This window comes from Odontesthes bonariensis, chromosome 15 (assembly GCF_027942865.1).
Source record: "Odontesthes bonariensis isolate fOdoBon6 chromosome 15, fOdoBon6.hap1, whole genome shotgun sequence".
In the NCBI taxonomy this organism is placed as follows: Eukaryota; Metazoa; Chordata; class Actinopteri; order Atheriniformes; family Atherinopsidae; genus Odontesthes; species Odontesthes bonariensis.
In genome coordinates this window covers 4,396,460-4,423,925 of record NC_134520.1, presented here as the reverse complement: position 1 = coordinate 4,423,925, position 27,466 = coordinate 4,396,460, and the positions used below count along the sequence as shown (strand labels likewise).

At 41.7% G+C, this 27,466-nt stretch overlaps 1 protein-coding gene across 2 annotated transcripts; it reads right to left on the bottom strand.

The window, feature by feature from the left end:
• Positions 1-1,470: 1,470 nt before the first annotated feature.
• reps2 (RALBP1 associated Eps domain containing 2) lies at positions 1,471-24,634 on the bottom strand. 2 transcript variants are annotated; one of them, XM_075484745.1, is made up of 19 exons: positions 24,261-24,634; positions 18,860-18,983; positions 18,225-18,394; positions 17,744-17,852; positions 17,338-17,444; positions 17,115-17,247; positions 16,961-17,024; positions 11,407-11,575; positions 11,261-11,314; positions 10,947-11,025; positions 10,436-10,510; positions 10,019-10,082; positions 9,781-9,917; positions 9,394-9,455; positions 9,167-9,256; positions 5,885-5,971; positions 5,648-5,781; positions 4,328-4,433; positions 1,471-2,662 (listed from the first exon to the last, which is right to left on the bottom strand). In XM_075484745.1, exons 1-19 carry the CDS (start codon positions 24,438-24,440, stop codon positions 2,594-2,596), a joined length of 2,013 nt encoding a protein of 670 aa, XP_075340860.1. In that variant the 5' UTR covers positions 24,441-24,634; the 3' UTR covers positions 1,471-2,593. The 2 variants fall into 2 exon arrangements, with proteins under 2 accessions (XP_075340860.1, XP_075340861.1); XM_075484746.1 differs by lacking the exon at positions 11,261-11,314.
• Between the last annotated feature and the right edge of the window lie 2,832 nt (positions 24,635-27,466).

Genomic DNA, 27,466 nt, shown 5'->3' with positions numbered 1-27,466 from the left:
CATTCAATATCTGTCTCTCAGACTGAACTCCCTTACTCTGGCTCATTTATTCTTTCCATTCCCTTTTTCAGATGTGGGAGCAATGTATTCTTCCCATTCACCTTCACACAGGCTCAAGCACTATTAGCTACTTTCCTTGGATTAAGAATCTCTTTCACTCTGCTCTCATCTTGTTGTTTTAATTACCCAAAAAGACTAATTCAGTCGTGCTTGTCTTGGGTTCTCTGCTACACTCAATTTAATGTTGCAGAACACATCCTCAAAATCTACTATTTTCAGGAGAAACAGGGGAGAAAATACACAACCCAGAGACTTTGGTTCATCTGTAATTTGAGTTTGTTTGAACTAAATGCTAACATTAGCATGCTAACATAAACATGCTAACGTGTAATTGAGCCGTTTTGGTCAGTTTGGCACAGTTTTTTTGAGACAAGGCCACCCAAAAGATGAAGAGGGGGCAACCACTTAAAGGTTTTTCTGCAAATTTCGACTATAAAAACCTCTTGCTAAGATTGTCTTAATTTACAACAAACTTTTTAAGGGCCTCTGTTACTCTAGACTACAGGTGCTTAATCTGTCTGACAGGAGGCTCCAAAAAAGGCTCCATAATAAAAAAAATGCATGATGTGAGACAAATAAGAAAAAAACATTCGTGAACACATTTTCAATCGTATTAAAATATGTTTTCGTGCTTGTTTAGGGCTTGATAATACTATTCCAAAAGTTTCCTTTCACCATATAATGAACCTTTTAAGAACATGTATTTCTGGGGAAATTCTAAAGGTACTTAATACTGTTATTTATCACAAGCAAAATTAATACAACCAATTCATACTCCTCTTCTGGTGAAAATAATGAGCAAAATTTACTTACGGAAGCCAAGGACATATCTAATGTCTGCACAAAGTGATACAACCAAGACCGATAGGCTGAACAAGTGACCTTACAAAACCACAGTAATGATATCACTGCGGTGATGTCACATGTTCATTTGTAGTAACAATATCCAGACAAAACCATAGTGCTTCCATGGTCCTGAATAAGGGAGAGAGCGAAAGACTTGAAAAACGGGCCCATTAGTATGTTCAGTGTCTTAAATGAGAGCCAAGTGTGTGGACATATATTTTCGGGCGTCAGAGAGGATCTGGGAAGCCAGCCATTAGTGGTGAAATAATTGAGCATCGGCGGCGTGTCTGTGAAATCCCAGCTGCTTTGTGATGGCCGTGGGGTTATGACTGCAGCCTGTTTGATCTCTGTCTGATGGTGTGACAATAGCTTCTCCTGCTTCTGTCAATAAATCACAATGCCAGTAGATTGCTGTTGTTTCTCCCACAAAACCTAATCTGAGCATTTCATTAAGTTTTCTGTTTTTAAGGGTGTCAACATTCATGCCGCTAAGAGCACCAAGTCAATAAATATCAAAGCAGTAAAAGGGTGAAAAAAGCAATAGTTGTAATGAAAGAGATCACGAGCAATAAAAATAGACAGCTTTATTGACTAGTTTCATTTGCATCTTAAGCCCATTAGCTCAGTTGTGCACGATTACAGTCCAGCTCACAACATTTCAGCAAACATGCAGAATCGGTCATGCCATCACGAAGTTCAACCGTCTCATCACTTCAGTCCTTTCAGTTGCGTGGACACATACTACAGCAAGCTTTAAGTGGCACCGGATCTCAAACCCATTTCTGTGTTAGCATCCATTCAGCAGATCGTGGGACATTTGTGCTCTTTTCTTTATTTCTTTATTTTTTTTTCCAACTAGAATATGGGCAAAATCATCATGACAGCAGGGATGCAGCTCGGTGAAAAACTCTGTCTGATAATAAACATGAATGAATAAAAACAGACAAGGCTCAAATGAAAGATGGCAAAACTTTCATTTCAGGGTCGACATTCTTCAGTGCTCTAATGATCACGTGTGTCCCAGCTTTACTCTGTCAGCCGCATTTTGTGTGCAGGCTTAAAATATATAGCCAATTCAAATTCACCTCACGTCTCGTGTGGTTTTGGCCAACAGCACTTACAATGTTGTGCGTTTTAGTTTTTCTTTAAGTGCAAACAGTAAATGATTGAGAAAGGAATCTGTAGCACCATCAGTTGCTTTAGACCACGGATGGGGAGACACATGAAGCGCATTGTATATATATAAAAAAAACCCACAGAGGATTCTAGTTCCCATGATTACCACAGAACATTTACACTCGCCACACTCATACTGTACTGTAAACAATTTAAGATTTATATGGAGAAACTAACAGGAAGTCAAAAGAGAATAATAAGTTAGAATGTCACAATGGAAACATCATGATACTTTAACAGGTGCATCATACACAGTGATCTAAAAATACACGTTTATTCCTGCAAAACGTCATTGAAAGTCACATACAAATGTGGGGCAGGAGTTCCCGATCAAGGAAGAATTATATCCCTGTTTGTTGAGTCGACAATGCACTTTTGCTTCCGTTATCAGCCCTTTAACATTCACTCAGCACTCATGACTCAAAACAACTTCCTGTTTCTGGCCTCAAACAGAAACTCATGCTCTCCGGTGAAGGCTGCCAACGTGACCCCAACCAGACCTCAGGCTCGGTCATGTCGAGGCCAGAGGCCGCAGGAGCTCCAGCTTGGTCTCCAAGGTGACTCTCTCCTGGTGAACCACCTGCAGCCAACCAAAAGAAAACATGACCTCTGATCACTGCAGTTTAAGAGAAAGAGATGCATCTCAGGCGCTTAAAGCATTGTTTGCTTTATCTGCCGTGGTGACGACAGTCAAGAACACAACCCTGCCAGAGGCCCCAGAAAGGTTCAAATATCAAATCTGTCCTAAAAGTAGTGCTAGAGGAGAGGCCGCAGGATTGATTCAGAGAGCCAAAATGTGTTACAAATTGTGTAAATGTATCATTTATATCTGAAATCAAGGCTCTGACCTGGTCACTCCCTTCAAGACAGAACAAAGCTCAGCCCAGCGGTTATGAGAAGACCTTTCCTCCACGGGGAACACTACCAAGTGAGTAAAGCCTGTTTGGTATCGTAACAATTCTCCCTAAGATTAATCCCCTAAAAGATGTCCTGTAATCTTCACGATAGCCTAAACATGAAGGCGTTGAACAGAGAGAGAGAAAATCCCTGATTCTCAGAGTTTTACCAGCAGTCAAAACTTAAGATTTGTTCTGAGGCTGATGAGTTCCACAGATTTACCTCTTCACCTGGAAATGATTATTATGTGAATGTGGAAGATGTGCCACATTTACACTTCCTGTCAAAAGTTCAGACATAGTTACCCGTTCATTTCGCTTAAGCATGTGTAGTAGGAGAAGCACTCTGAATCATCCTCGTTCTGAAACTTTTATTGAAAGCACTATAAATAGTTCCCTCTTTTCGAGATGTTCTCTGGAACGGTGTTGGTGCAAAGTCAGGAAAGAACTTCCTCTCCATCGAGCCTCCTCTCCGTGCTCACACACCCTGTTGTAGTTGGATGCCTGACCGACCCAAGCTCTATTTTGAAGAGGACAGTTGTGAGTGCCAGTAGCTGTTTTGGTATTTCAACAAGGCCTGAGTCTATATAAAGACACATATGCCTTTCTCTGCAGAATTCCACAGATGCTTTCAGGACGCAGACAGAATATTTATCATCCCAGATGACCTTTTGAAAAAATGTGAGAAGAATATGATTATAAAACACTAATATCGAACTGCATTGTACAGAAGAATGGCACAGAGTAGGCCATTTGTTACTGGTCCTGCTCTCTTTGTCATCCTTCAGCCTCAGTTGCATCAAAGCTATAAAAGCCCTGCATGAGAGCGTGAAGGTTTCACTCTTGGATCCCTTACAAGGAGAATGACAGGCATGCAGCATGTGTTCGTAATGTGAGTGCGTGTGCCACAGGCAGATCCCCAATGCAAACAGGCAAGTCTTAGCCATTAGTTCAGCTATGAGTGATGGGCAGGGGAGCAGACAGTTGAGCTTGGGGCTTTTCAGCAAGTTGGGCCGGCGGGAATATTTGCTGTCAGTTGCAAATGAGTAGAATCCAACTTCCCACACATAGTGGAGAGTTTTTGAAAAAGCGTTAACACAAAAAAACCCAACACTCTTGTGGCTGGGGTTAAAATGCAGTGTGCATTGTTGTCTCTGTTTCTTGACTGAACTGTTAGATTTAAATGTGCACTCTCTGATGTGCTCTCTAAGACAGACAGGACCCGTTTCCCAGAAGAGGCAGAGGGCAGGGAATGTCATAAAGTTCACACAGATGGACTCACACTTCTTCAACAAAATACTGTATTGGTATCTACAAACTGTGCTTCAAGAACTAGAGAATAGACTGACCTTAAGTTGCTGTTGAAGCTCACTATTGAGGCGTTTCAGCACCACGTTGGTTTCCTTGTTCTTACGGATCGCCATCTGGATTTCCCTTTTTTGTCTGGACAGCAGCCTGAGACAAGATCACCCCAATTCATCAGCTTTTAAACTCACTTCTTAGCTTGATAACAAAGGGTACACAACTTGAAAAATATGAAACACACGCTTGATCTCTCTGGAGGTGGAATAAAATGCTTTGAGCTAAAATGACCCAGAGCTCGATGAAAGGATCAGACCAATAGAAAAGGCCACAGCGGCTCCACATCCATCAACAAGACATCGCTGGGAGCCACCACTGTTATTGATGGTCACCTTCTACTGCACTGACAGTTTCAATGAGATGTCTGGTGGTCAATACGGAGACAGAGGCACACATGCTAGAGTCATTATGGTGAATTAGTGCGGGCTTCAATGTCTGGTGAATTCCCCTTTCTAGGTGGGTTTCATGGGATTTCCTGACACTTTTGGAGTACATAAAAGGACTCACCCAAATGCTGCAAGACGCCTGACGCCATAGTAACTAACGCCCCTAATCAGTACATATAAAAATCATATACAGCCATTACCATAAAAAAAAATCAAAACGGGGATACAGTACGTCGAAATTATAGAAAGGGGTTAACAACATGATTTTTTAAAGTTATTCTTAGACTAAGAAATGTTTTCTTAGTACCTAACTGGAAGAGTGGCATAAAGCCATATGGAAGGCTTACAGCAAGTTGCAGTCACACTAGAAACCGACTGCAACTAACTGTCATAATATTGTAGGCGCATCTGTACTCTCTTTTGGTATCAGGCCACACGCCAACAAAGCTTTGAATATTCACAGAGATTTCTCAAGCTTTCAAAGCCTAAAATAGCAAGATGTTGTCCGATTCATAATAATTGATGGTTTTAGCCACTAGAGGGCAGTACAAGAAGGCATAGCAGTTGTAAAGGCTGGCGTTTCAGTCTCCGGATAAAATTGATCTGGCTAACTTGATCGCAAACAGCAACTTATTACACATGAAGCAGATATAAGAAATGTCTCATAGTCTCTGAGTCTTTTACAGCTGGGGAAGATTTTTGCCGCTTTAGCCCCTTAGCTTTCTGTTATCATTGCTAAATTAGCTAATCATTTCTGTTGATTTAGTTAGTTAGTGACAATACTAAAAAACAAAAAACAAAAAAACAATACTATGCTATTTTTTTTCCCGCTACTGCTACCAGCTTTAGGTAAAGTCGCTCAATGACAATAAAACGTAATATGATTATACTGAAGTGTGAGGATTTAAATGTTTGACGAACTTTTGGCTTGGTTTGGCAGGGGTAGGAAACGGCATGGCGGGAGGCGGTACAGTCTCCAGGTTTTGGCTCTCCGGGTGATACTTCCTGCGGATTGGCTTCTGTGGCGGCTGATTGTGAGAAGTCCCAGAGATGTCCTGAAACAAAAATGACCATGGTTGCAACAGACACGCAGCCACTGACTTGCACAACAGAACCGGAATGGCCCCTTTGCACGTCTCGTCTGCAAGAAGCTCTGACCTGTTTTGAAGTATTTGACAGGTCTTCAGCACTTGGTCCAAAGCCAGGGTGGCCTCCCTGCTCTTGAGGTTTCAAACTGCTCTCCTCCTGCAACGCAGACAGAAAGCATGAGCAAAATTAAAGATCTGAAAAACTGTTGGATAGAAGATATCTACCGGCAAGAGAAGAGTGTTGATGTCATGATGGGGTGAAATGACACAAAAGAATGGCGATAAAGAGACTAGATGAAATGCATCTGCCCTGACCGTGGATAAATCAGCCCCGTCCCCATAGGGAACATGATGTAGTGCTCTCCAGACACAGCTACTTGGCTGCTCTGGGGCAACTGTGATGAATTAACATGATTTAACGGCATCTCCTTGCTGAATTTTAGCTATTCTTCTTTTCTGGACATGATGCTTAATGCATCACCACCTGCTTTCATTCGGCAGAGAGGTTAATAGTGCAAAAGAGTGAGAACAGGCCTTTCACAGTGAAGTTCTTCATTTCACAATACTCATAGTTGTTAAGTTGTTAAAGACACTGGAAGCGTTCCTTAGAAGGCAGCCCCTGGATGTGGATGTCGTCTGCACAGAGCTTCACATGCGGTAAAGGCTGGTAGTAGTGAATTTGTCCACGTAATTTTCGATGGGTTGCTGTCTCCATTATGGAGGCAATTGAAACGTCTGGGCTTTCCTGAATGGCTTAAACAGTTGGTCCACGTCCCCAAGAAACCCAAGAATGGACTTAGCTGAGAATGCAACGGACTTGCAGATAAATGGTCCTAATATTTTCACGACACCGCTGGACGTGAAACACAACCGCAGCACGGAAACTTTTAAGGGCGCCGTAGTAGTTGCTGCAGTGGCATTAAACCACAGGAGCCCAAAAGGCAGTGTGTGTGGTCACATGAGCTGTAGGTCAGGGCCGTTTCACTCCAGTGACGCGAGGGCCGGGATCTCTAAACAAGTGTCATCACTGGTCATCGCTGTCATCAATGGTTTATTACAACAGATGTAGTCTCCATTCGGGTCAATACTGACTGCCTCCACTCTCAGGAGGAGCGAGCACTTATTCCTGACCCGCTTCAAAAACAATTACAAACAGTTAAGAGGTATTTAAGAGACGCAAAGATGACGCAGCAGCAGGAGCATCAGTCCTGGTGGTAAGACCCAGGGCCCCAACTGCACCGCAGTGTCTTGGAAAAGATGGAAAAGGGAATAAAAATATGATGAAGTGAGGCAAAATTGAATAAAGTGGGGGTTTTCAGAGAAGTGAAGTAAGTAATAAGTAGTAGTGGGGTGAGGTATGCAAAGAGAAGAAGTAAAAGCCTAAGTAAAGTTAGGGTAAAGGGAAAGCTGGTTGAAAGAATAGATGCTATCTCTTAGTATCTTAAAGGTGTGGTAAAGAAAGAAAAGTGAGGCCAAATAGAAGCTCGGAGAATAAAAAAGTGAGAAGTTAAGTGACATGAGACGCAATACGATTTTTTTTTCCCTGAGAAAATGAGAAAGCAAGGAAAATTGTAAATGTCCAGATGTGAGTCTGCAAACTGAACTACTCCTTAGAGTTCCCCACAGGTTCAGGCGGATTTTATGTTGAGGAAGCCATTTTTAACGACACTTATAGTTCACTCGCGTACAAAACATGTCTCTGGGCAGGTACGGGTTACAGTTTGTCTTAGTAAGTGAAAAATATACATGCAACGTTAATCTTTGGGCTCATCTGGTTTTAATTAGGCTAAACAAAGAAAGCCAAGATTAAATTAAAGAAAACGGGGGGGGGGGGGAGGCGCTTTGTCTACAAGACCAGAGACTATATGCTTTATCATGGGGAAAATATCCGATAAATTATGGGTTAAACGCTGAGATGAAGGTATGCTCACCACTCGTTCTGACGGACTATAAATCATACACTGGAGATATATGGACCCCGTTATGATCTCCAGTAAATACTGCACGTTTATTTTCATGACCATTGCAGAAGTACCTCCTCACATCCATGTAAGTTGCTTGTTTCTATCAGTTTATTTTTATCTTTTTGTATCCCGTTTTTCTTTTTCTGTGACGTCTGTGGCTGGACCCCAGAGGATGGGGGTTTTCCCTTGTTTGCCAATTACACTTTTTTCCGTCCGTCCGTCCTTTCTTTAATTTTTTTTTCGTTTAAAGGCTGAAAAAGCTTGGTTAAAAAAAGAAAAAGAAAAAGAAAAAGAAAGGAGCAGCTGTGGCCTTTAACAGCGAGACTGCGTCTGATTTGTCAAAGAAATACCAGAAGGTTGGATTTCATTAATATGAAGTTTCAAAGCTTTACTCCCAGGAGGACAACAAAAATAATGCATAAAGCTGTGTAAATACAAGGGGAAAAGGGTCCATCTAATTAGGTCTAATAAATACAATATTTTGCAATCTGTACATTTTGTTTTTTTATGCCTGGCAGGCAAACAACTGATTTAAACAAACATACGGGGGGGGAGTCACAAATGCGGCACGGTAATCAGCATGTGCATCATTTATCACTCGGCAGTAATGAAGCTTATAAAGGGGATCTTGAGCTCGCATCTCGCAGGCACCACAGTGTAACTTTTCGAAAGCATGAACTGAGCGAGGATACTTCCTAATATGGGGATTGCTTAGGTTTCCTAGAATCGGCTCCCTAGTGACAGAAGAGGAAACAATAAAGGTTCTCGTGTGCAGCAGTATAAAAATGACAAAAAGAGAAATAGGAATGAAAGGGCATCAGGTGGTGAACATGAGGTTTTACAGAGGAAATATCATGTTTAGCTGATCAGAGACGGCTTGCTGGAGGATGAGTGACTCTGAGTAAGAATATATCATTATTTTTTCCTGTGTAATGGTTTCCTGTTAATGTTTTTTTTTACAACCATTAAAAGTGTTTAGAATATTCATCAATAGGCTATGAAACATCCACAGGATTAAATATGCGGTGAAACAGGCCTTCGGCATTCAGGATCTCACAGAAGAGACTAAGTTTAAGTCACTTAAGCCATAAATAATTCTTTACATCTTCATTTCCTCTCAGTGCACAGACACAGACTCTGATGGTCACCGCTGCCATAACCTTTGAGTTTATTTATGCCTGGAAATAGAGGCTCGTAAGCTTGGCAAACACAACCCCGGTGACACAATTATGAGGTGGAAAACGCTGACATTCTGAAATGGAATTTTCCCGCTGGGTATCTTTAAAAAATATTATCATTTTCTTTTGCAGAAATACTTGGTGTTGCTGCTTTATGAAAATGGAGAAAGCAGGAACAGTAAGTTGTGGCACAGCAGGTTTCACTCTCACCTCTTCCTTGAAGTGGCTGAAGTCGGCGAAGTTTGGCTGCTGCACTTTATTCTGAGGAGTTTTCTCTGAGACGTTGATAAAATGAGACACCTGACAAGAAAAATATAAGGTACTGATTGACCGAAGCTTTCTTTCTACATCAGTTTATGAGAAATTTACACTGGCGTGGGTCAGAGGAACAACAAGTGTCTTTTCTCATTTGATAGAGGAACAATGTGCAGACTTACCTGTGAAGTCGATGGTCTGGGAGGGAGGGCCGGAGGAGGCAGGGGCCATCCACTCTTTATTCCTAAAATCCCCCCAAAAAATGATCTAAAATTATGTTATGCCTCTGTTTGCTCTCAGGAGTCCGATTTCATTCTTTAAACATAAATATGTCACCCACACTGTCCTAATCAGTACCTGACTTTCACTGCTGTGAGCTCATCTTTCACACTAAACAATAACAAACAGCCGTTTCCATTTCTGCTTTTGTCCCCTTGAAAAGGGAAGTGCCACAAACAGAACCTGATAGCTGGGTCGGACAATGCGCGGTTGCTCCTGGCTGCTCGCGCCGTCACCTTCTGTGTCACAGCACTAGTGTTGTGGGAAGAAGCCGTGGGTGCGGACAGTACCTGGAGCGCCCTGCTGGAAGAGCTTGTTGAGGTCCAGCGAGGATGCCCTGGAGTGGGTTTTCTGCGGTCGAGGCGGAGGGGTGGGCGGCTCCTCTGCCTTTTTCACGGCATCTTCGAAAGAAGTGCTGGAGTAGGACCTGTAGTGGCAGAGCAAAGAATGGAATGCTGGTTAATCAGCAGCACACGATAAAAGGGTACTGTTTAATCCAGTCCAAAGAAAGACAGGGGTCATTTTCACCTTGGTCTAGTTTTTGACCTCATCTGTGGGTCCAGATCCTGAGGCTGAGGCTCTGTGAGAAAGGCTGCATTCGACAAACACAACTGTGTCAGGCTTTTACTGTCGTTGGAGTGGTCGCAAATGAGAAGCAGCTACTTCCCTTTAGCCATGAGCTGCAATCTAACCTGGTAACGCAGCTCATTCAACACTGCACATCAAAACTGCAAAGGCATGCTTTTTTTTCCATGCTACAATCTCAACTAAATCACACTACAATTGCCAACAATCAGAGGACAAAAAAAAGAGATTCTCAGGCCAGTGTATGGGGTTTCTGTGGTATTACACTACGCTGGCTGAATCTGAAACTTGCACCACTTTATGTACGTGAACAGAAAAACCTCTTTGATTTTCCCAAGTTTAAAGGAGTTTCAGTATCACCTGGCCTCTCAGGAAGGGCACCCAGCCGTCGAGTCGGTTTTTCTTGAGATGCGGCCAAACTTTTCACCCCGGCGTCTGGACACACGAAAAGAAAGAAATCAGAAGTGCAAACAAAGAGGTGTATCTAATGGTTTTAGGCCTGAAACAGCGTCGCTCAGCTTTTCTCCCATTGATCTGAGTTTATTTTCTAACAGTCCGAGGGGGTAACAGGTGTGGAAGTTTGTTTGGTTTTATATGCATGCAGGATAAACTCATATGCTGAATCTCGCATGTGCTCATTTTCTCACATTTTCAATGGGAAAAACTTCTTGCCACACAGTTTTGGACTTTTCAGACACCAACATCCACCAAGGACAAGTTCATTTAATGTTGTGACTTAAGAGGAGCGCCAAGTTCACTCAAAATAAATGCACCTGTTTTTTTATCTGCATTTAAAAAAAAAGTATTTTTTTATATATTTGTTTCAGCTGAAACTTAAAAAAAAAAGACTTATGTTTGACACAATATTTACCTTGTGTGCTGGATTCTTCTTTCAAATCTTGTTTTATTGCGGCAAAGCTCGGCTGGGACCTCTCTATAATGCTTTGATCCTAAAAAAGTTAACACAAACACACCATCACCGCCTGCGAAGACTGATATAATGTTTAAGTGTGCAGTGCATTTCAGGAAGCAATATATTCTGCTCCAAGTCAACACGCTGCTGAGACTCCAGTGGGTTTAGACTGAGCAGGACTGTCTCATGATCAGCTTGTTAGTGCCCCCTACAGGCATAGAAGTGGGACCTCACATAATTAATCAGTCAGAGCAACTGAAGATTCAGCTCACCATCTGACCGGGCCTCAGCTCTGCATCCTCAAAGACAATTAAAGGCTCGGCACTCTGCCGAGAAAACGCAGTTTCAGGACTTCTATTCTGAATCGAGACTAAAGTACAATCTTAACAATAAAGCCTGTTGAAGGTACATTGCTTACTTCAGGGGTATCGGGTGTGTCCTCTTCATGCTGCAGGAACCCAGGCTGCAGGGTTGGAGGGAGGCTGTCTGGGAGGGGGTAACCATTCTTGCGAGCCACAATCAAATGAAAGGCTATGCAGAACTCAGAGAAAGTAAGAGCTCCATCTCTATCCACATCACTCAGCTCCCTGAAAAAGAAAATGAAGAGAAAAGAAAAAATTCGTTGACAGGATGAAGAACATCTGCTAAATCTGAAAGCCGAGTTATAATCAAATCCTCAAAAAAAAGCATATTCCTGATTGTAACATTTAGGAACTGTGTTACTTGTTGCCATGAACTATATCTTCAGCCCTGCAGCAGCTAGCCTTCTCCAGCCCTGCAGCAGCTAGCCTTCTCCAGCCCTGCAGCAGCTAGCCTTCTTCAGCCCTGCAGCAGCTAGCCTTCTCCAGCCCTGCAGCAGCTAGCCTTCTCCAGCCCTGCAGCAGCTAGCCTTCTTCAGCCCTGCAGCAGCTAGCCTTTTCCAGCCCAAAAAACGGATACACTTCTTCCCAGCATTGTTGTGCCTCCGGTTCATATGAGCATGTTTCTTCACACGACATCTCCCTTACCTCAATGGCTCGCGTTTTCCATCATCTGCCTGCTCGCTGTGGCCCAGTTCCCTGGACATGCGGGTGGACATTTGCGCAGGTCAGCAACAGCCTTCAATGGTGGTGGCACGCTGGACACTAGGCTGTTGCCTAGAGACACTTCCACCTTTTGGATCACTACAAACACAGGACTTCCAAGTTTGTCTTTGTCATGCTCTACAATCTATTCTCTTATTTTGCTGCAACAATTTTCTTCCTCCTGCCTGCAGGTAGATCCTGACAAACCTGCTATGAGTCACATCACTACACCATCAAAAGCCTACTTTAGCCTTGCTGCCAGGCGCATTGTAATCATTCTCATGCTGTTAATCTCAGGTAACATCCATCCCAACCCAGGCCCAGTTAGTGCTATTCATGCAGTTCCTAATCTGGCATTTAATGAATTCTGTGATCGCACGTGTTTGGGGTTCATGCATATCAACATTCGCAGCCTGTTGCCTAAACTTGACCTGTTGAAATCCTGGATTCACACTATTAATCCTGATGTTCTTGCTGTTTCTGAATCATGGCTTAAGAAAAGTATTGCCACTTCTGTTATCTCCATACCGGGTTTTAACATATTTTGCCAGGACAGAGCCACTAAAGGAGGTGGTGTCGTGTTGTATGTTAAAGACCACCTGCAATGTTCTGTTTCTCTGTCAAAATCTGTTCCTAAGCAGTTTGAACTGTTAGTGTTAAAGATCATCCTGTCTAAGAATTTTTCTCTCTCTGTTGCTGTCTGCTACAGACCACCCTCGTCTGCCACACTGATAGACGTTATCCTCACTAACGCTCCCAATATTTATAAAAGTGGTGTCTTCAGTCAAGATCTGAGTAATCATTGTGTTATTGCCTGCACTCGCTCCAGTTCATCAGTTAAACGCCCTCCTGTGATCGTTTCCAAACGTTCCCTGAAGAACTTCGACCTGGAAGCTTTTCTTCATGATACTGCCGCTGTGAACTGGGACATATTTAACACTTTCACTTCTATGGAGGCGGCCTGGTCTTTCTTCAAGTTGACCTTCAGCCAGATCATCAATAAACATGCTCCACTCATAAAATTACGGATCAAGGATCGTTTTAGTCCCTGGTTCTTCCATGATTTGGCTGTGCTAATCCACCAGAAAAACACACTTTGGCGGATAGCTCGTTCTTCCCAGGCTCCTGCTGATTGGCTCGCTTTCCGGCATTGCAGAAATAAATGCACTCAGGCTGTCAGAAAGGCCAAAATCACTCACTTTTTGGACAAATTTGCTTCCTGCGGCTCAGATGCAAAGAAGTTCTGGAAAACGGTTAAATCTATGGAAAACAAGCTCACTCCTCCCCATCTTCCCAGTGCATTGACCTTTAGTGACTCTGTTATCACTGATAAGTCTCGTATGGTCTCACTTTTTAATCAGCACTTTGTTAGCTCAGATCCTGTTTTCTCTGCCAAGCCTTCCAATGCTGCTCCGTCGTCCTCACTATCAAGTACATCCTCCAGCTCTGGCTCCTTCTCCTTCAGATCCATCACGACTGCTGAAGTCTTGAAGCATCTCTCCAGCCTGGACCCCAGTAAGACAACTGGCTCTGACGGGATCGATCCCATGTTTTTAAAAGCTGCTGCCCCGGTTATCGCAGCTCCCATCTGTCAACTTTTTAACTTGTCTCTGGATCTGTCCATCTTTCCTTTTGATTGGAAATCGGCTCTTGTTTTCCCCCTTTTCAAAGGGGGCATCAGCTCTGACCCCAACTGCTATAGGCCTATTTCCATCCTGCCGTGCCTGGCTAAGGTTCTTGAAAAACTGATTCATGAGCAGCTTAGCCTCTTCTTATCCTCCAACAACATCCTGTCTGACTTACAATCAGGCTTCCGGCCTGGTCATGGATGCACCACAGCCACTCTGAAGGTCTTGGATGACATTGTTTCCTCTCTGGACTCCAAGCTGTCCTGTATCGCTGCCTTCATTGATCTCACTAAGGCCTTTGATTCCGTCGTCCATCGCATCCTCCTTCAGAGGCTCTTCAACATTGGTCTGTCGTCCCACTCATGCTGTTGGTTTGCCAGCTACCTAAGTCACAGAACCCAGCAAGTAAAAACTGAAAATATCGTGTCAGCCCCTCTCACCATCACCAAAGGAGTACCTCAAGGTTCTATTTTAGGTCCATTGCTGTTCTCCATCTACATCAACGACATTACAAAAAGTGCTGGCAAATCCAAAATCCACCTATATGCTGACGACACCATTTTGTATTCAGTGGGCCCTTCTCTCCACTCAGCGGCAGCCACACTTCAACTTAGTCTCACCTCTGTTGAACAGCATTTCCATAGTCTCCACCTTCTCCTCAATACCACAAAAACCAAATGCATTATCTTCAACCGGAAACACACTTCCCCTTCTGCCCCAAAAATCCTCTGTGCTGGCGGCTCTGAGCTGGAGTTTGTGTCCTCTTATAAATACGTTGGCCTCTGGTTGGACTCCTCCCTCTCTTTCACCACCCACATCAAGCACCTACAGTCTAAAGTCAAAGCTCGCCTGAGCTTCCTTTACAGAAACAAGGCCTCATTCACCCGTGCAGCCAAACACAAACTTGTAAAAATGACCATTCTGCCCATCCTCGACTACGGTGACACCATCTATAGAGCAGCTTCCCACTCCACTCTTAGCAAACTGGACCCCCTCCATCACTCCGCCATCCGTTTTGCCACTGGAGCTCCATTCACAACTCACCACTGCGACTTATATAAGTTGGTTGATTGGACATCACTTCACACCAGACGGCTTCACCACTGGTTTATTCTCATCTACAAATCCATTCTTGGCATTACACCTCGCTACCTCTCGTCCCTTCTGCACATTGCCCAGCCTGCCCGTAACTTAAGATCCAATGCCTTCCTCAATTTATCTATTCCCAAAGCCCGGACTGTCTTTGGACGTAGTGCCTTCCGTTTTGCTGCAGCATACGACTGGAACGCACTTCAACACACCCTGAAACTGTCTGTCCTCACCCCAATCTCTGTCTTCAAAACAAACCTGCTCCAAGCCACAGTTGATTCCTGCACTTGTTAATATGCCCTCCTGCCCTCCTGCCATACTGTTTACTGTTTGTCTGTATTTTGTTTTGTACTGTATTTATTTATTTTAATTGATTTCTTTTGTTGTATATTTTATATAACCCTATTCTTTTAACTGTTAGCTCCTCCTCCCCCTTCCCTTTATCGAGCCTCTGCTCTTGCAGGCTGCTATTGAAAATAAGAATTTTTGTTCTTAATTGCTTGCCAGGTTAAATAAAGGTAAAAAAAAAAAAAAAAATATGATCTGGTATTCACTCCTAAAAGAAAAAAAAAATTCTCATTAAAGAAAAGCTAGATCAAACACTGTATTATAATAAGGCTTAACTTTCCCCACAATATTTTCATTTCCAGCTGATATGCTGTGCACTGACTTTATGACCAATTAGACTCGCAATTTTCATAATTTGTTCCACATTATCAAGTTCTTTCCAGGAAGCTTTCTCATAATTACATGACATTTAATAATGCTTAATTAAAGACCAGTGAAATGAAGTGCTGCTGTATTAACTGTTAGCATATAACTGGAGCGGGTAATCTGTGCGTAATCATATGCTTCAGTATTACAGATTTGCTCAGTATTTATTAGCAATAAAAGTTAAAAATCACAACAAATGACTAGATAAAGTGTTTGGACACGAGTAAATACACAAGGAATTGTTTGACAAAAGTAATTTTGCTAACTGTATGCTGTAAATTTACGCTAAAGTAAGCCAGGTGATGCCAGAGTGCACTCAAGCTAGAAGCTTGAGTGTTAAATGTGAGGGCTTTCCTCTATTCGTGCTGCACTGAAATCGGCAGTAAATTGAGCCCATTTGTGGCTTACGTTTCCAGAGAAAGACAACATGCAGTATACAGTTAACACTGTGGTATTTTTCACAGTATGAACAAATACTTCCAGTGGAAAATAGCTAAAGCCTGCTTAAAAAGTGGCTAATGTTATCACATGCTAATTAGCATATTCGTGAAATTGTGTTCGTGTGTTTGCTTATCCTCTCCTATTTTTGCTCAAGTGTACTGTATAGCAGTACAGCCCGGTTCCCAGTAAAGCTGCTCTCACTTTTTCTGTTTCTGTTGTCAGACAGTGAAATCAGTCTGAATAGTTTTTACTGAAAAACACTCCATTAAGACTATATGTTCCCACGCGGTCCCTTTCAAGGCATTTCCAGGCATCAGCTCTGCTGCGATAAAAGCCTGATTTTATGACTGCAGCATCATCTGACAAACTACGACAAGGACACTGCACATGGGCTTTAAGCACCTGTGACTGTTTGCCCTTAAAGTTGCTGCAAGGCACTTAAAGAAAAAGTAGGCAACAGTGAGAGTGACAGCAAAAACAGTTTAGTATTTGTTTTAAGCAAAGCAAAAACACAGTAGCCTCTTAGCTGAGCAAACTAAGAGGAAACTAAGAAAGAGGAAAAGGCTAAAACGTGTTGTACTCTGTCAATTTAATTTGTGTAAAAAGTAAAATAAATGTATTCACTGTGGTGGTAACTAGATTTCACTAGCTTTGAATAAGAACCAACCAAGCTTTGAACCACAATTTCTGTCTTTGTGCTAAGCTATGCTAACCCACTGTTGGCTGTAGCTTCATAAGTCATGAAAGTGGTTTTAGTCTTTTTGTTTATGTACAAAACTAAATGTCAAAGTCTTCCTTTAATATTGTAACAGCCCACACATTTAAAATTATGTGGCACAAAGCCAGATTTTTTAGTTCGGATTAATTTATTTTTGAAAGCTTTTTTGTTAAAAGAAATATGAAAAACAGGGATCATCAGCCAGATCAAAATGTTCTTGTTTCTGCTCCAGATGGTATACTGAGGCACTCTGCTGATAAACAGCCAACTGACCTCAGAATGGAACAAGGACAGCTGTTACACTGAGTCAGCGCTTACCAAATGTGAGACAGCTCTGGTATTGGTAGCTTGGATTTAGTGAAGAATGTCTTTGCTACAGCTCCTGTAAAGAGAGCAAACAGTGCTAAGAAAATTAAAAAAAAGTTTGATTGAATCATTTTCAATCAGAAGCAGGTATTTGTGGCGTCCATACCCAGGATCAGAGCCCCTAGGTCAGGTTGGAGACTTTTGAATTGATTGGTGTAATACTCCAGCTGTTCCTCTGTGATCCTCCAGGGGTCATCGTTCACTGTGCCCTGCTGATCGAGCCTCTCTACAGAGGAAGCCTGAACATATATAAAGTAATGCAAATTAGACATAGTTTAATGTACACTAAATAAACTGCAAAATTGTTGTCATTTTTAATCTGTCTGTACCCGAGCCATAGCTGGATGCTCCATAGCAGGTTTGTTTCCGTAGTGGCTGGGCGAGGAGTGCTGCTCTGGCGGAATGATTGAACGTGGGGAATGTTTGCTTTCATAGGCTGAAGGACATGAGAGAAACACACCTTTGGAGAAACCGGAGCCTGACATGCAGAGATTTCCTGCTGATTACACTTCTGAAAAATGTGATCTGACAGAATAAGAGATCTAAAGATCAAATGGACCAGGAGAGACATCAGTGCATGGAGGAATGAGCAGGAGCCTAAGATGGAGTCTTAGTATATTTCAGTTTATTTCTTATTCGTATTTTCCAACACAAGTGCGCATGTGAGCTCCATCAATCTAAAGACAGAATAACCACTTTGTTAGAAAAAAAAAAAAAGACTGGAAACTGTCTTACTGATCTGTGTGTCAACCCCGTTTCTCTGCTTGGTGTTTGGGTAGCTGCGGTAGGTCAGCGGAGAGTGCGTTGGTGAGCTACATGGTGATCGAGGAGGGGACCAAGACTCCTTCGTACACAGAGGAAGCATAAACATTTGTTATTCAACACACTTTAATGGTATCTAGCCTTTACACACAGATTTTTAGTTACCCTTGGGGCAAAAGTGTTCCCATCCTTTAGCTAATGCAGAAGACCTTGACATCAAATTTAGGTTTGACTCAGTAAGCCGAACACGGCTCGGCGTTCCCTAATCTCTCATTAAACAGTAATTTCTGCTGTAACGATTAAGACTCTCTGCAGCCCTAATGGCCCTGCGCTAAAAAACATATCTGAACAGTAATCCATTCTCGCAGCTCAAAGGCTGAAGTGTACATTAGAGACGCAAGTTGGCAGCACACATTATGCTTTGCAGCACTTTGAATTTCATCACAGACCTCACCTTCTTGTCTGCACTAGCCTCCAGGTTTCTGACGGTGCTCCTATCCGCCGGGGTCCAGGGGACAGAACCAGGCCCACACAGAGCAGCCTGAGCATCTGTGCCCGGGGGAACGGCTGCGTATCGCATCTCTGGCTCATTCTTCAGCCCAACAAACCTGGGCAGAGGTAGATCTACAGAGACATGATTAGGATTCTTTCTGATTTATTCAGTTTCCATGTAAGACTGTTTTTCTTGAAACTGACTAAAAGAAAAACAAATTCAAAGATTTTCTTTTTAAAAGCTGTCCGACCAGCAATCTCTTGCATGGTGACCTTTGCTACAACTAGAATAAGACTTAGGGAATTAATCATGATGAGCCTCTTACAGGCCTTATACAACAAACCACAGTGCAAATGAACCTCTGAACAAACTTCCACATATAATCCATCAAACTATGTGGCGTTATGGAGAAAACTGATTTCGTCTTTGGTCAGGGTCCAACTGATTGAGTAGTCTTGAAATAAGGGCAAACCCACTTAGCTCTTTCCACACGACTCCCCTTTCAGCCAGATTAGACCAAATCCTGCCATGTTAAGATAATCTTCTGATCCCCTTTTGCACTCATAAGACGCCTCCTCTCTGAGCAGCAGACTTACTGGTGGTTACACTCTCCAGGCGGATGGGCAGACCAGACTGGGCAGCCGCCAACAGTTTCAGGGCCACGTAAAACTGAGGTGTTCCAAAGTAACCCAGATGCTTTGCTCCACACACTTCGGTCACCTGAAAAAGAAGAATTATAGAATTTCAAATCAAAGGAAAAGTAAGGTCCATATGGTGCAGTACTTTCAAACCAGTTCAGTTTCAAAAGAAGTGTTAAAAAAAAAATCTGACACATTGACCTACAAGGACCACAGTGAGTTAAGCATGTTATTTTTTTAGACTCAGATCAAGATAATGCGCTGTACAAAATTATGAGTTCTGTTTTCAGAGTAAAGCTGAGGGAAACAGTATGTGAGGGATAAGCAGCACAGTGGGATCTGTTTATCCCCCACTCTTTTGATTAGAGGTACAATGACTGCTTTAGGGGCAGCAACGGAGATTAAGGTTTGTAGGACAATCAAGGAAAAACAAACCACAAACATATAGTTAAAAAATAAAATGTCCTCTGTTATATCATGCTTGTGCACACACACTCTCCTCAATTATTTATCCTAGACTACAAGACACTGGTTAGTGTTTTTGTACTGGAAGACTAACTTGCCTTATGTTCACTGTATGCAAGCCAGTTTTGGGTAATTTTCCTGAAGGAAAATTAGTTCAAGACAATGGATGTGTAAATAATATTAAGTTACAGTAGGACTATTGAATTATTTTTAAGATGAGACACCCTATGGATGGGTCATATTGTATGGGTAACAGGCTAACATGTTGGGTAATATGGTAATTTTCTGTATGACAGAGAAGACTGGTTCTAGAATTCCTGCCATCTGACAGGTTAGCTTAGCTTAACATTTAGAGTTGGTGATAAAGAAAAAAACAACAGTAGAACTGCATGTCAGTGGGAAATCTAAAGTTAAAACCACCACATGTTGCTTTCCACTATAGTTTTTCAATGGAAATGTTTTAATTAACTAATTCCTGCTTGCTACTTTTACAACCAAATATTGAGAAAGTAACAAAAGAAAGGATACTATGAGCTAATCTGGGCTAGCTGATGGCATGCTAAGCTAACCATCAGCAGTTGGTTGGTTAGCTTAACTTAACTAACCTAACCATGTCCAAAACCAAAAGGAACATAATTATCATCACACTTTAAATAGATCACCACTTAATATTTCACACAAAGTGTAAAAAAAAATTATTATTATTATTGGATAAGTTAAATCACCGCAGGTGGGAGGAACCCTCATGGTGTTTTCACTTTTTATGAGGTAGGGGATATTTATATTTTTATAAATAGAATTAAGGATCCTCGATAAAATCAGGTTTATTAAGTATCCAATTTCTCTGTTAGCGCATGAAAACATTAATTAATTTTCCATTTACAGCCAATCCCAACTGCAATTGAGTGAGAGGCTGAGTACACCCTGGACCAGCTGCGAGTCCATCGCAGGGCCAACACATAGACAATAAGACAGACAATTATACGCGCTTCTACGGTAATTTAGAAACACCATTTAACACCATTACTGTGTGATGAAGCCAGAGCACCCAGAGAGAAGGCCTTGGCTGAATTTCGAACTAATAACCTTCTTGCTGAAAGACAGCATTGCTAACCACTACACCATTGTGTATCCCTACATGATAACATATTACTAATTCAGAAACCTGGACAAGCTCTTATCCAATTGTGTACATCTTTTCATTGTTTGTCACTGCTGCTGACTGACAAAATTTATCACAAAGTACAAAGTTCAAGTCTTTCTTAAAAATTCACATACACTCCAGACTGAAAAACACATCTCTTTTCCCTGGCCTTCCACTAGCTGAAATGGAGTTTACCTTGGCTTGCTACTTTTATTGTTACTGTTATTGTTATTTTATTGCTAATGTTATCTCAATTTTTATTTTTATCTGTGATGAAGTTATTCTTATTGCTATTTTATTGATGATTCTCTTAATATGTGATGCAGTTGCTGTTGAAGCACTTTGGTCAGCTGAGGTTGTTTTAATGTGCTATATAAATACATTTTGAATTGAATTGAATACACTTGAAATTAAAGCTGAGTTCATCACCCTGACCTAAGATGATTCCAGCAGCTTCTAAAAGTAAGTCACTTTTATCATTACTACAAACACGCTGAAAGATTCCAGAGGATATGTATTCTTGTGGCAACAGGGGATTAACACTAGCTACCTAAGACAAAAAAAAGAGAAGATTGTAAGTCAAGCACTTGAACACAATGCTGTGCAAACCTACATGAACACACATTTTAGAAAAGATTTGCTGCTATATGTGTTCTAAATAAGAATGACAAGGGAGCAGTTAATTCCCATGGTCTAATGAGGGTGGGGGACTGGTTAAGTGCATGTGGCTCATACTGATTTATGAGAGATTATTTATGCTTGACCTGCATTGTGTTCATTTAACAGCTTTCACAGGGACAGGACATACAAAACAAGTGGTGTTGCGTGAGAGGCTGAGCTCAGGGGAGGTCAGGTCTGCTGCAGTGTTAGTCAGTGTGCACAAGGCCTGTGGAGAAGATAATGAGATTATTCCAAGGGAAACTGCGAAGGTCTGGAAGAACCAGACTGACAGGTCCGATCTATGGCCTGAGGAAGAAAAGGTATTTAAGGGAGAGGGAAATAAGCCAACATTTCAACGTACATAATGTTACTACAGGTTTGACTTTGAGCATATTAGTGAGTCGCATGCCTTGTTTAGACTGTCAAGGAGAAAACTACATTTGAAAATGAGACAAACTGTTGCGTGCAAGCTCGCTGTCACACATTTCCACTTCCTTTATTTTTCAGTAGAATTACCTGTTTAGGACACCATCAAGTATTGCCACAGAAAAAAAGCTGATTATTCTAAATTACACAATTCAACTCATACCAGAGTTCATATATTTTGTGTTGATCATATTTATCAATAAAAATAATTTGATTGATTTTAATAAAACCCACATGTTTGCTGTGTCTTTGAAGTAATGATGCAGGCGTCTATTACACTGAACTTCACAGGGAAAGGCTTTCTATTACTTTAGCCTGAAATGTAGAATTTTTAGTTCCTTGTCTGATCACACGTTTACATTAAAAACTATATGATTAGTTTATGAAATTAGAATGCATTATAAAAAGATTAAACCAGAGACACAAGCTTTTGTGGCTAACTGTATGTGGATAGGATCCTAAATATATATAGTTTCTGCTATATCGATTTGAAAAACTGATTATTGAAAAAGCTAAATTAGATTAGATCGCAGCCAGCCTCAAACTAATCCTTTAACTCTTAGAAGGGACCTGAGCCCAAGGTTGAAAACCACTATGCCAAATGCCAAATACGTTCAGGTTTAACAGTAGGGCTTACAGTGGCATAATTCTATATGGTTAGTTGCACAAATACAAATCTATGTAGTTCTTCCACCACAGCGGGCAATGCTAACACCATCAGACCTGGATGTGACACCAACCAGAAGAACCTAAACAACACCTCATTCAGCCAGACCAGTTTGGCAACTTCATCTGTCAACATAGACGTGAACAGGCATCTGAACATGCCTCCGAGCACAAACACTGGCTGGTGTTGCTGTTATCATACTCCTGTGATAAAATGCTACGGGAAACATTTGCTTTGTTGACAGCACAAATGATATCAGCCAATAGCAGCGTGACCTGAAGTCCATATGCGTCTGAGCAACAACTGATCTCACTGCAGCAGGAGGAAGTGTCGTGCTTTTCTATTCCTCTGCTGTCAACACAGCTATGACAAAACGCTCCTTCTTCAGTAAGTCTGGTCTATGTAGGTGGATAATAAATTATGCACACGGCAGATGATAAAAAAATGTTCTTTGTTTTGACAAATGTCAGTGTTTTTACAGTAAAACATAGGGATCCCGAATCATAACATGTGTGATTCAGCATGCAGCCAAGAGGAAATAAACCTTTCGCTAATACTGTGTGACACGGTGACCCAGAAGAAAGCCCTGACTCCGGGAGTGATCCTGCAGGCATCCTGCTGCAGGGCTGAGCACAGCTCAGAGGGCTGTGTGTCAATCATCCCCGTGTGCTGGCGGCAACCCAGGCCGGACAGGAAGGAAGCGCAGCTCAATGCCAAACTTCCTGACACCCACACAGACGCACAATGGGCTGCCACTGCCGGGTGCCGGCCTCTCGGGACAGAGGGTGTATCGTGAAATGGAGGCGGCAACACGCAGTGTTGTTCATCTGAGCTGGAAAAATGTGTTTCTGTTCCTGTGATGGGTCAGCAAAATGACTTGGTAGTTGTGCGTTGGAGCCAATGAAAGGACCGTATATCACCAGCTGTCAAGGGTGTGTGGGATCAGCCCCTTAAAACATTATCAATACCATGAAAAAGAAAAAAAAAAGGTATTTGTCCTATCTATAAAAATAGATATTTGGAACTTTTTTCAATTCAAACACTGATGTGATAGTTTTGCCTGGTTTAGGACATGTTATTGTGTCTTTATCTTGGTCCAGGCAGCCACTGATGCAACCATTCATATATATATATACATATATATATATATATATATATATATATATATATATATTCTATGCCAAATAGCACACTTCTGAAAAATCTCACATTATGTACAGTGAGCATCATACTGTTAAGGCTGATAAGTGTTCTCAGCAATAACTCAGACTAACAACGTGACTTTGACATAATATTATTGATGTTTTCTGTGATGGTTTCCACAACAGACACAAGTCTTTGATTATCATGCTGGATAGAAAAGGATAGAAGTCAATGGTTGGCAAGAGCTGCAACAACAACAAATCAAATGATGGACACATCATTTGATAATACTGTTAACTGAGATGGTTAGGGTGATTTAGAGAAAGTTTACAGCTATTGCCGTGCAACTTAAAAGTGATGTGTGACACAATCAAACTAAAATGTTAATACATGTGTTGGAAATAAGGGGAAGAAACTGGAAAGCCTTTTAGGTTCTTTAAGGACAAGGAGGTGATTTTCAAGCCCTAGCTCTTATTGGCAGCTGACGGCTACAGATTCAGTGCCAACCTTTCCACCTTTAAAACCTCCTCCCATCATTACAAATAAGAACTAAAAGCCTGACCTAACCATAAAATCTGTCAACTGCCTTTTGAGGACCAGCTGACTGCAATAGACCAAACGCACAGCTATGTACTGAGAAGGCTTCCTGTATGACAAAGGGGGAGAGGAACAGGGGGTGTGTGAAAGCTCTCTTTCACACACAGCGTTGACAATGAAAATATGACTCAATAAAATACATAGGAGACGCCGGATCAGTGAGATCCTGCTCACCACTGGGTTTGGGGCGCAGCAGCCGCAGTTCTCAGCCTCTCACACCTCATCACACACACACGCAGCCACACACACACACTCACTTTATGCAGGGATTCGGGAGGTAGCTGGGACGCCTTGAACAGCTCTGCCACTTTGCTGGACGACAGCTTTCCTGAAGTGTCAACCTGACACAGACCGTGGAGACCTGAGTAATACCTCTGCTCATGTTCATTCAGGGAGATGAAACTACTCCCAGACGCCGCAGCGGATTCCTGATCCATTCCCGGGGTTGACGCATGGAGGATCCGCTGGAGAAGCACTGCAGCCAAAACAGATCAATACATTCTGCTCCAGGTGCCGGTTCCTGTTTCAGGTCGGGAAAGAAAGGGGGGTTGGAATAGCGGTGAATGGTATCACCTCCTAGTGATCCCCGTGAAGACAGACCGCCTGCTCGGCTCAGGCTTGTCCACTCCTACTGCCTATTGTGGCTGATTGTAACACTTCTGCTCTGCGCCTGCAGGGGGCGGCAGAGCACAGGAAGGGAGGAAATAAGAGCGTGCTTCATATTCCGACATATTGAAATGATATATTTACAAGTTATTTTGACACAGGTCATTGATTTTGTTAAATTGTATAATTACAGAAGACGTGTTGTGTTTAATGGGCCATCCTGTATGCAAATATGCAAAATGAAAAATGATGAATGACATGACTGGAAAATTATAGTATTTCCTCATAAGTCAGAATGTACTAAGAGTAGTTAAATGTGTTTCCACTAGTATTAAAACTTCAGCATAACCTTTGACGTATGAAAATAAAAACCGAAGCAGAACTTTATGTACTTTTCAGGAGGTTTCAGACAAAAGATGCTGGCGAAGTTAGAATAATGCTGAGTATAGCTGAAGTGACGCTAAACCAAGGCTAAACATTCTTCCTCTTACAAATGGAAAATTGAGCTCTTGGGCTGTAAAACTTACTTTATTACAGATAATCGCATAGTCACACCTGCAGTTATTGCCCATAAGGTGGTTAATGTTAGCCAGTGTTAGTAAACTGTGGGGTAATATTACAGTTAACTTTATTACTGTTCTTTTCCGATGCTGTGAAATTGTATTTACAGTGATATTGTTCCCAAGAAAACAGAGATTATTTATTTACATATTTTCCTGTTTTTTTTTTGTTATATGAGCACACAAACCTAAACTGGATCTTCTGTCACAAGGCAAACTGAATGTTTTATGTGTGCATATATTACAGTACAGTCTGACTATTTATTAACAAAGAATAGTAAAATATTCTTTTCTGTTTTTTTTGTGCATTTATATAAATATAAGAGTAGAGAACCAACCCAAGTTTTCGAATAATACTTTCTAAAGTAGCAACAGCACCACTTTATTTAGTAATGACATATCTGATCACCTATGCCTCCAAATGTATTTCATCATGAGAAGGAGGGAACTTTACATCCTGCCAACACTGCGCTGCTTAAAGCCGGTGTTGTGGATGATAATCCACAGGAGTAAATCATTAAATGCCTCTCCAACCACCATCTTCCCAGGAGCAAAATAGGCAAGGCAAGGCAATTTTATTTGTCGAGCACAATTCGTACACAAGGCAATTCAAAGTGCTTTACAGTTACATAAAATCACAAGAATCATTCCAAAAAAACATAAAAAATAATCATTAATTAATTAATTTAAAAGTGAAGAGTGCAGATAAAATACTTTCAGGTGTCATATGCACAGCTAAATAGAACTGTTTTCAGCCTGGATTTAAACATTGTCAGAGTTGAGGCCTGTCTCACATCTTCTGGAAGGATGTTCCAGATGTTAGGAGCGTAAAACTGAAACGCAGCCTCACCTTGTTTAGTCCTGACTCTGGGCACCAGCAGGAGACCCCTCCCTGAGGTTCTCAGAGTCCGAGTTGGTTCATATGGCTCTAACATGTCAGAGATGTACTTTGGCGCTTGACCATGAAGAGACTTGTACACGAGCAGAGCTGTTTTAAAGTCTATTCTCTGAGCGACAGGAAGCCAGTGCAAAGACCTGAGCACTGGACTAACATGGTCGTATTTCCTGGTTCTAGTCAGGACTCGAGCAGCAGCGTTCTGGATGTACTGCAGCTGTCTTATAGCCCGTTTAGAGAGCCCAGTGAGCAGGCCGTTACAGTAGAATACCATTTCACACGTTACAATGGCGATTGTCATCCATCCAACAATCACAGTAGATACGAGGTGTTTGACAGAAAATGTGGTTTTATGTTGCTAAATTACAGTTGTCTACTTTAAGAAAGTGTAAAGCTCACAGACTGCAGAAGCTGCTACATAATTTGCAGCTTTTATAAGACGCTGAGCGGTTGGCTTGTCAGTCTGACTGTGTTTTCCTTACTCAAGACACCAAACGCTCATTGTCTCCGGTGTGTTAATCTGTGTTGATTTATGATAGAGAAAAGCCCTTTACTGTATAGATAACTGCTTATTTGAGTGCTATATTTTATGTGCATGTGAAACATTGTAATATACTTGGCTGACTTTACTATAGAGTTAGCAGCGTATCCCTTTAAGAGAGCACTGAAGTGTACCCAATCTAGATGCCAAGAATACTTGTTAGTTAAGTTGTTTTGCTTTCGAATGCATGCTTTGCCAGGTCACAAGTCTCTGTTATTGTTGTGCTGTTTCTGGATGATCTGGAATTAAAAAAGCTGAAAGAACTAGTATACACCTAAAGCTACTAGTATTTTGTCTGTGTTCAGGAACACTTCTTTCTTTCTCATGATATAAAGCTCCCCACATATACTTTCAGACAGAAATTTTGGACAAGGGGGCAAAGAGCGGTTGTCGGGTGTTGTCAGTTTTATGGAAAAACACTTTATGAGAGCAAAAGATCGTTTATTATAGGCCAAGTGCACAGTTTAGTGGGAGACTTTGATTGGATTGGAAACTAAAAATACAATCTGCTCTCAGTTCAGTCGACTGAGATTTAAGTGACAAAATTGGAAATTGATCCCCGAGTGAACTTCTTACAAACAGCTGAAATGGTTAAACAATTAACTAAAAATCTGTCAGGGTAAAATGGATGATTAACCTTAAATATACAGTGCGTCTCATTTAGAGACATTAATTATTCACTGAGAGTTTCTGCTGTCCATTAAGTTTTTTTTTCCCCCTCCAGAAAGGTCTTTTGGTTAACATGCTGAGCTCACTAGAGTCTGGGAGGTTTTATTTTGGCATTGCATAATAAAATGATTGTTAGGCCCGATAACTTGGAGAAACAAAGAATGAGAACAGTACAACTTGTCAACAAAAAAA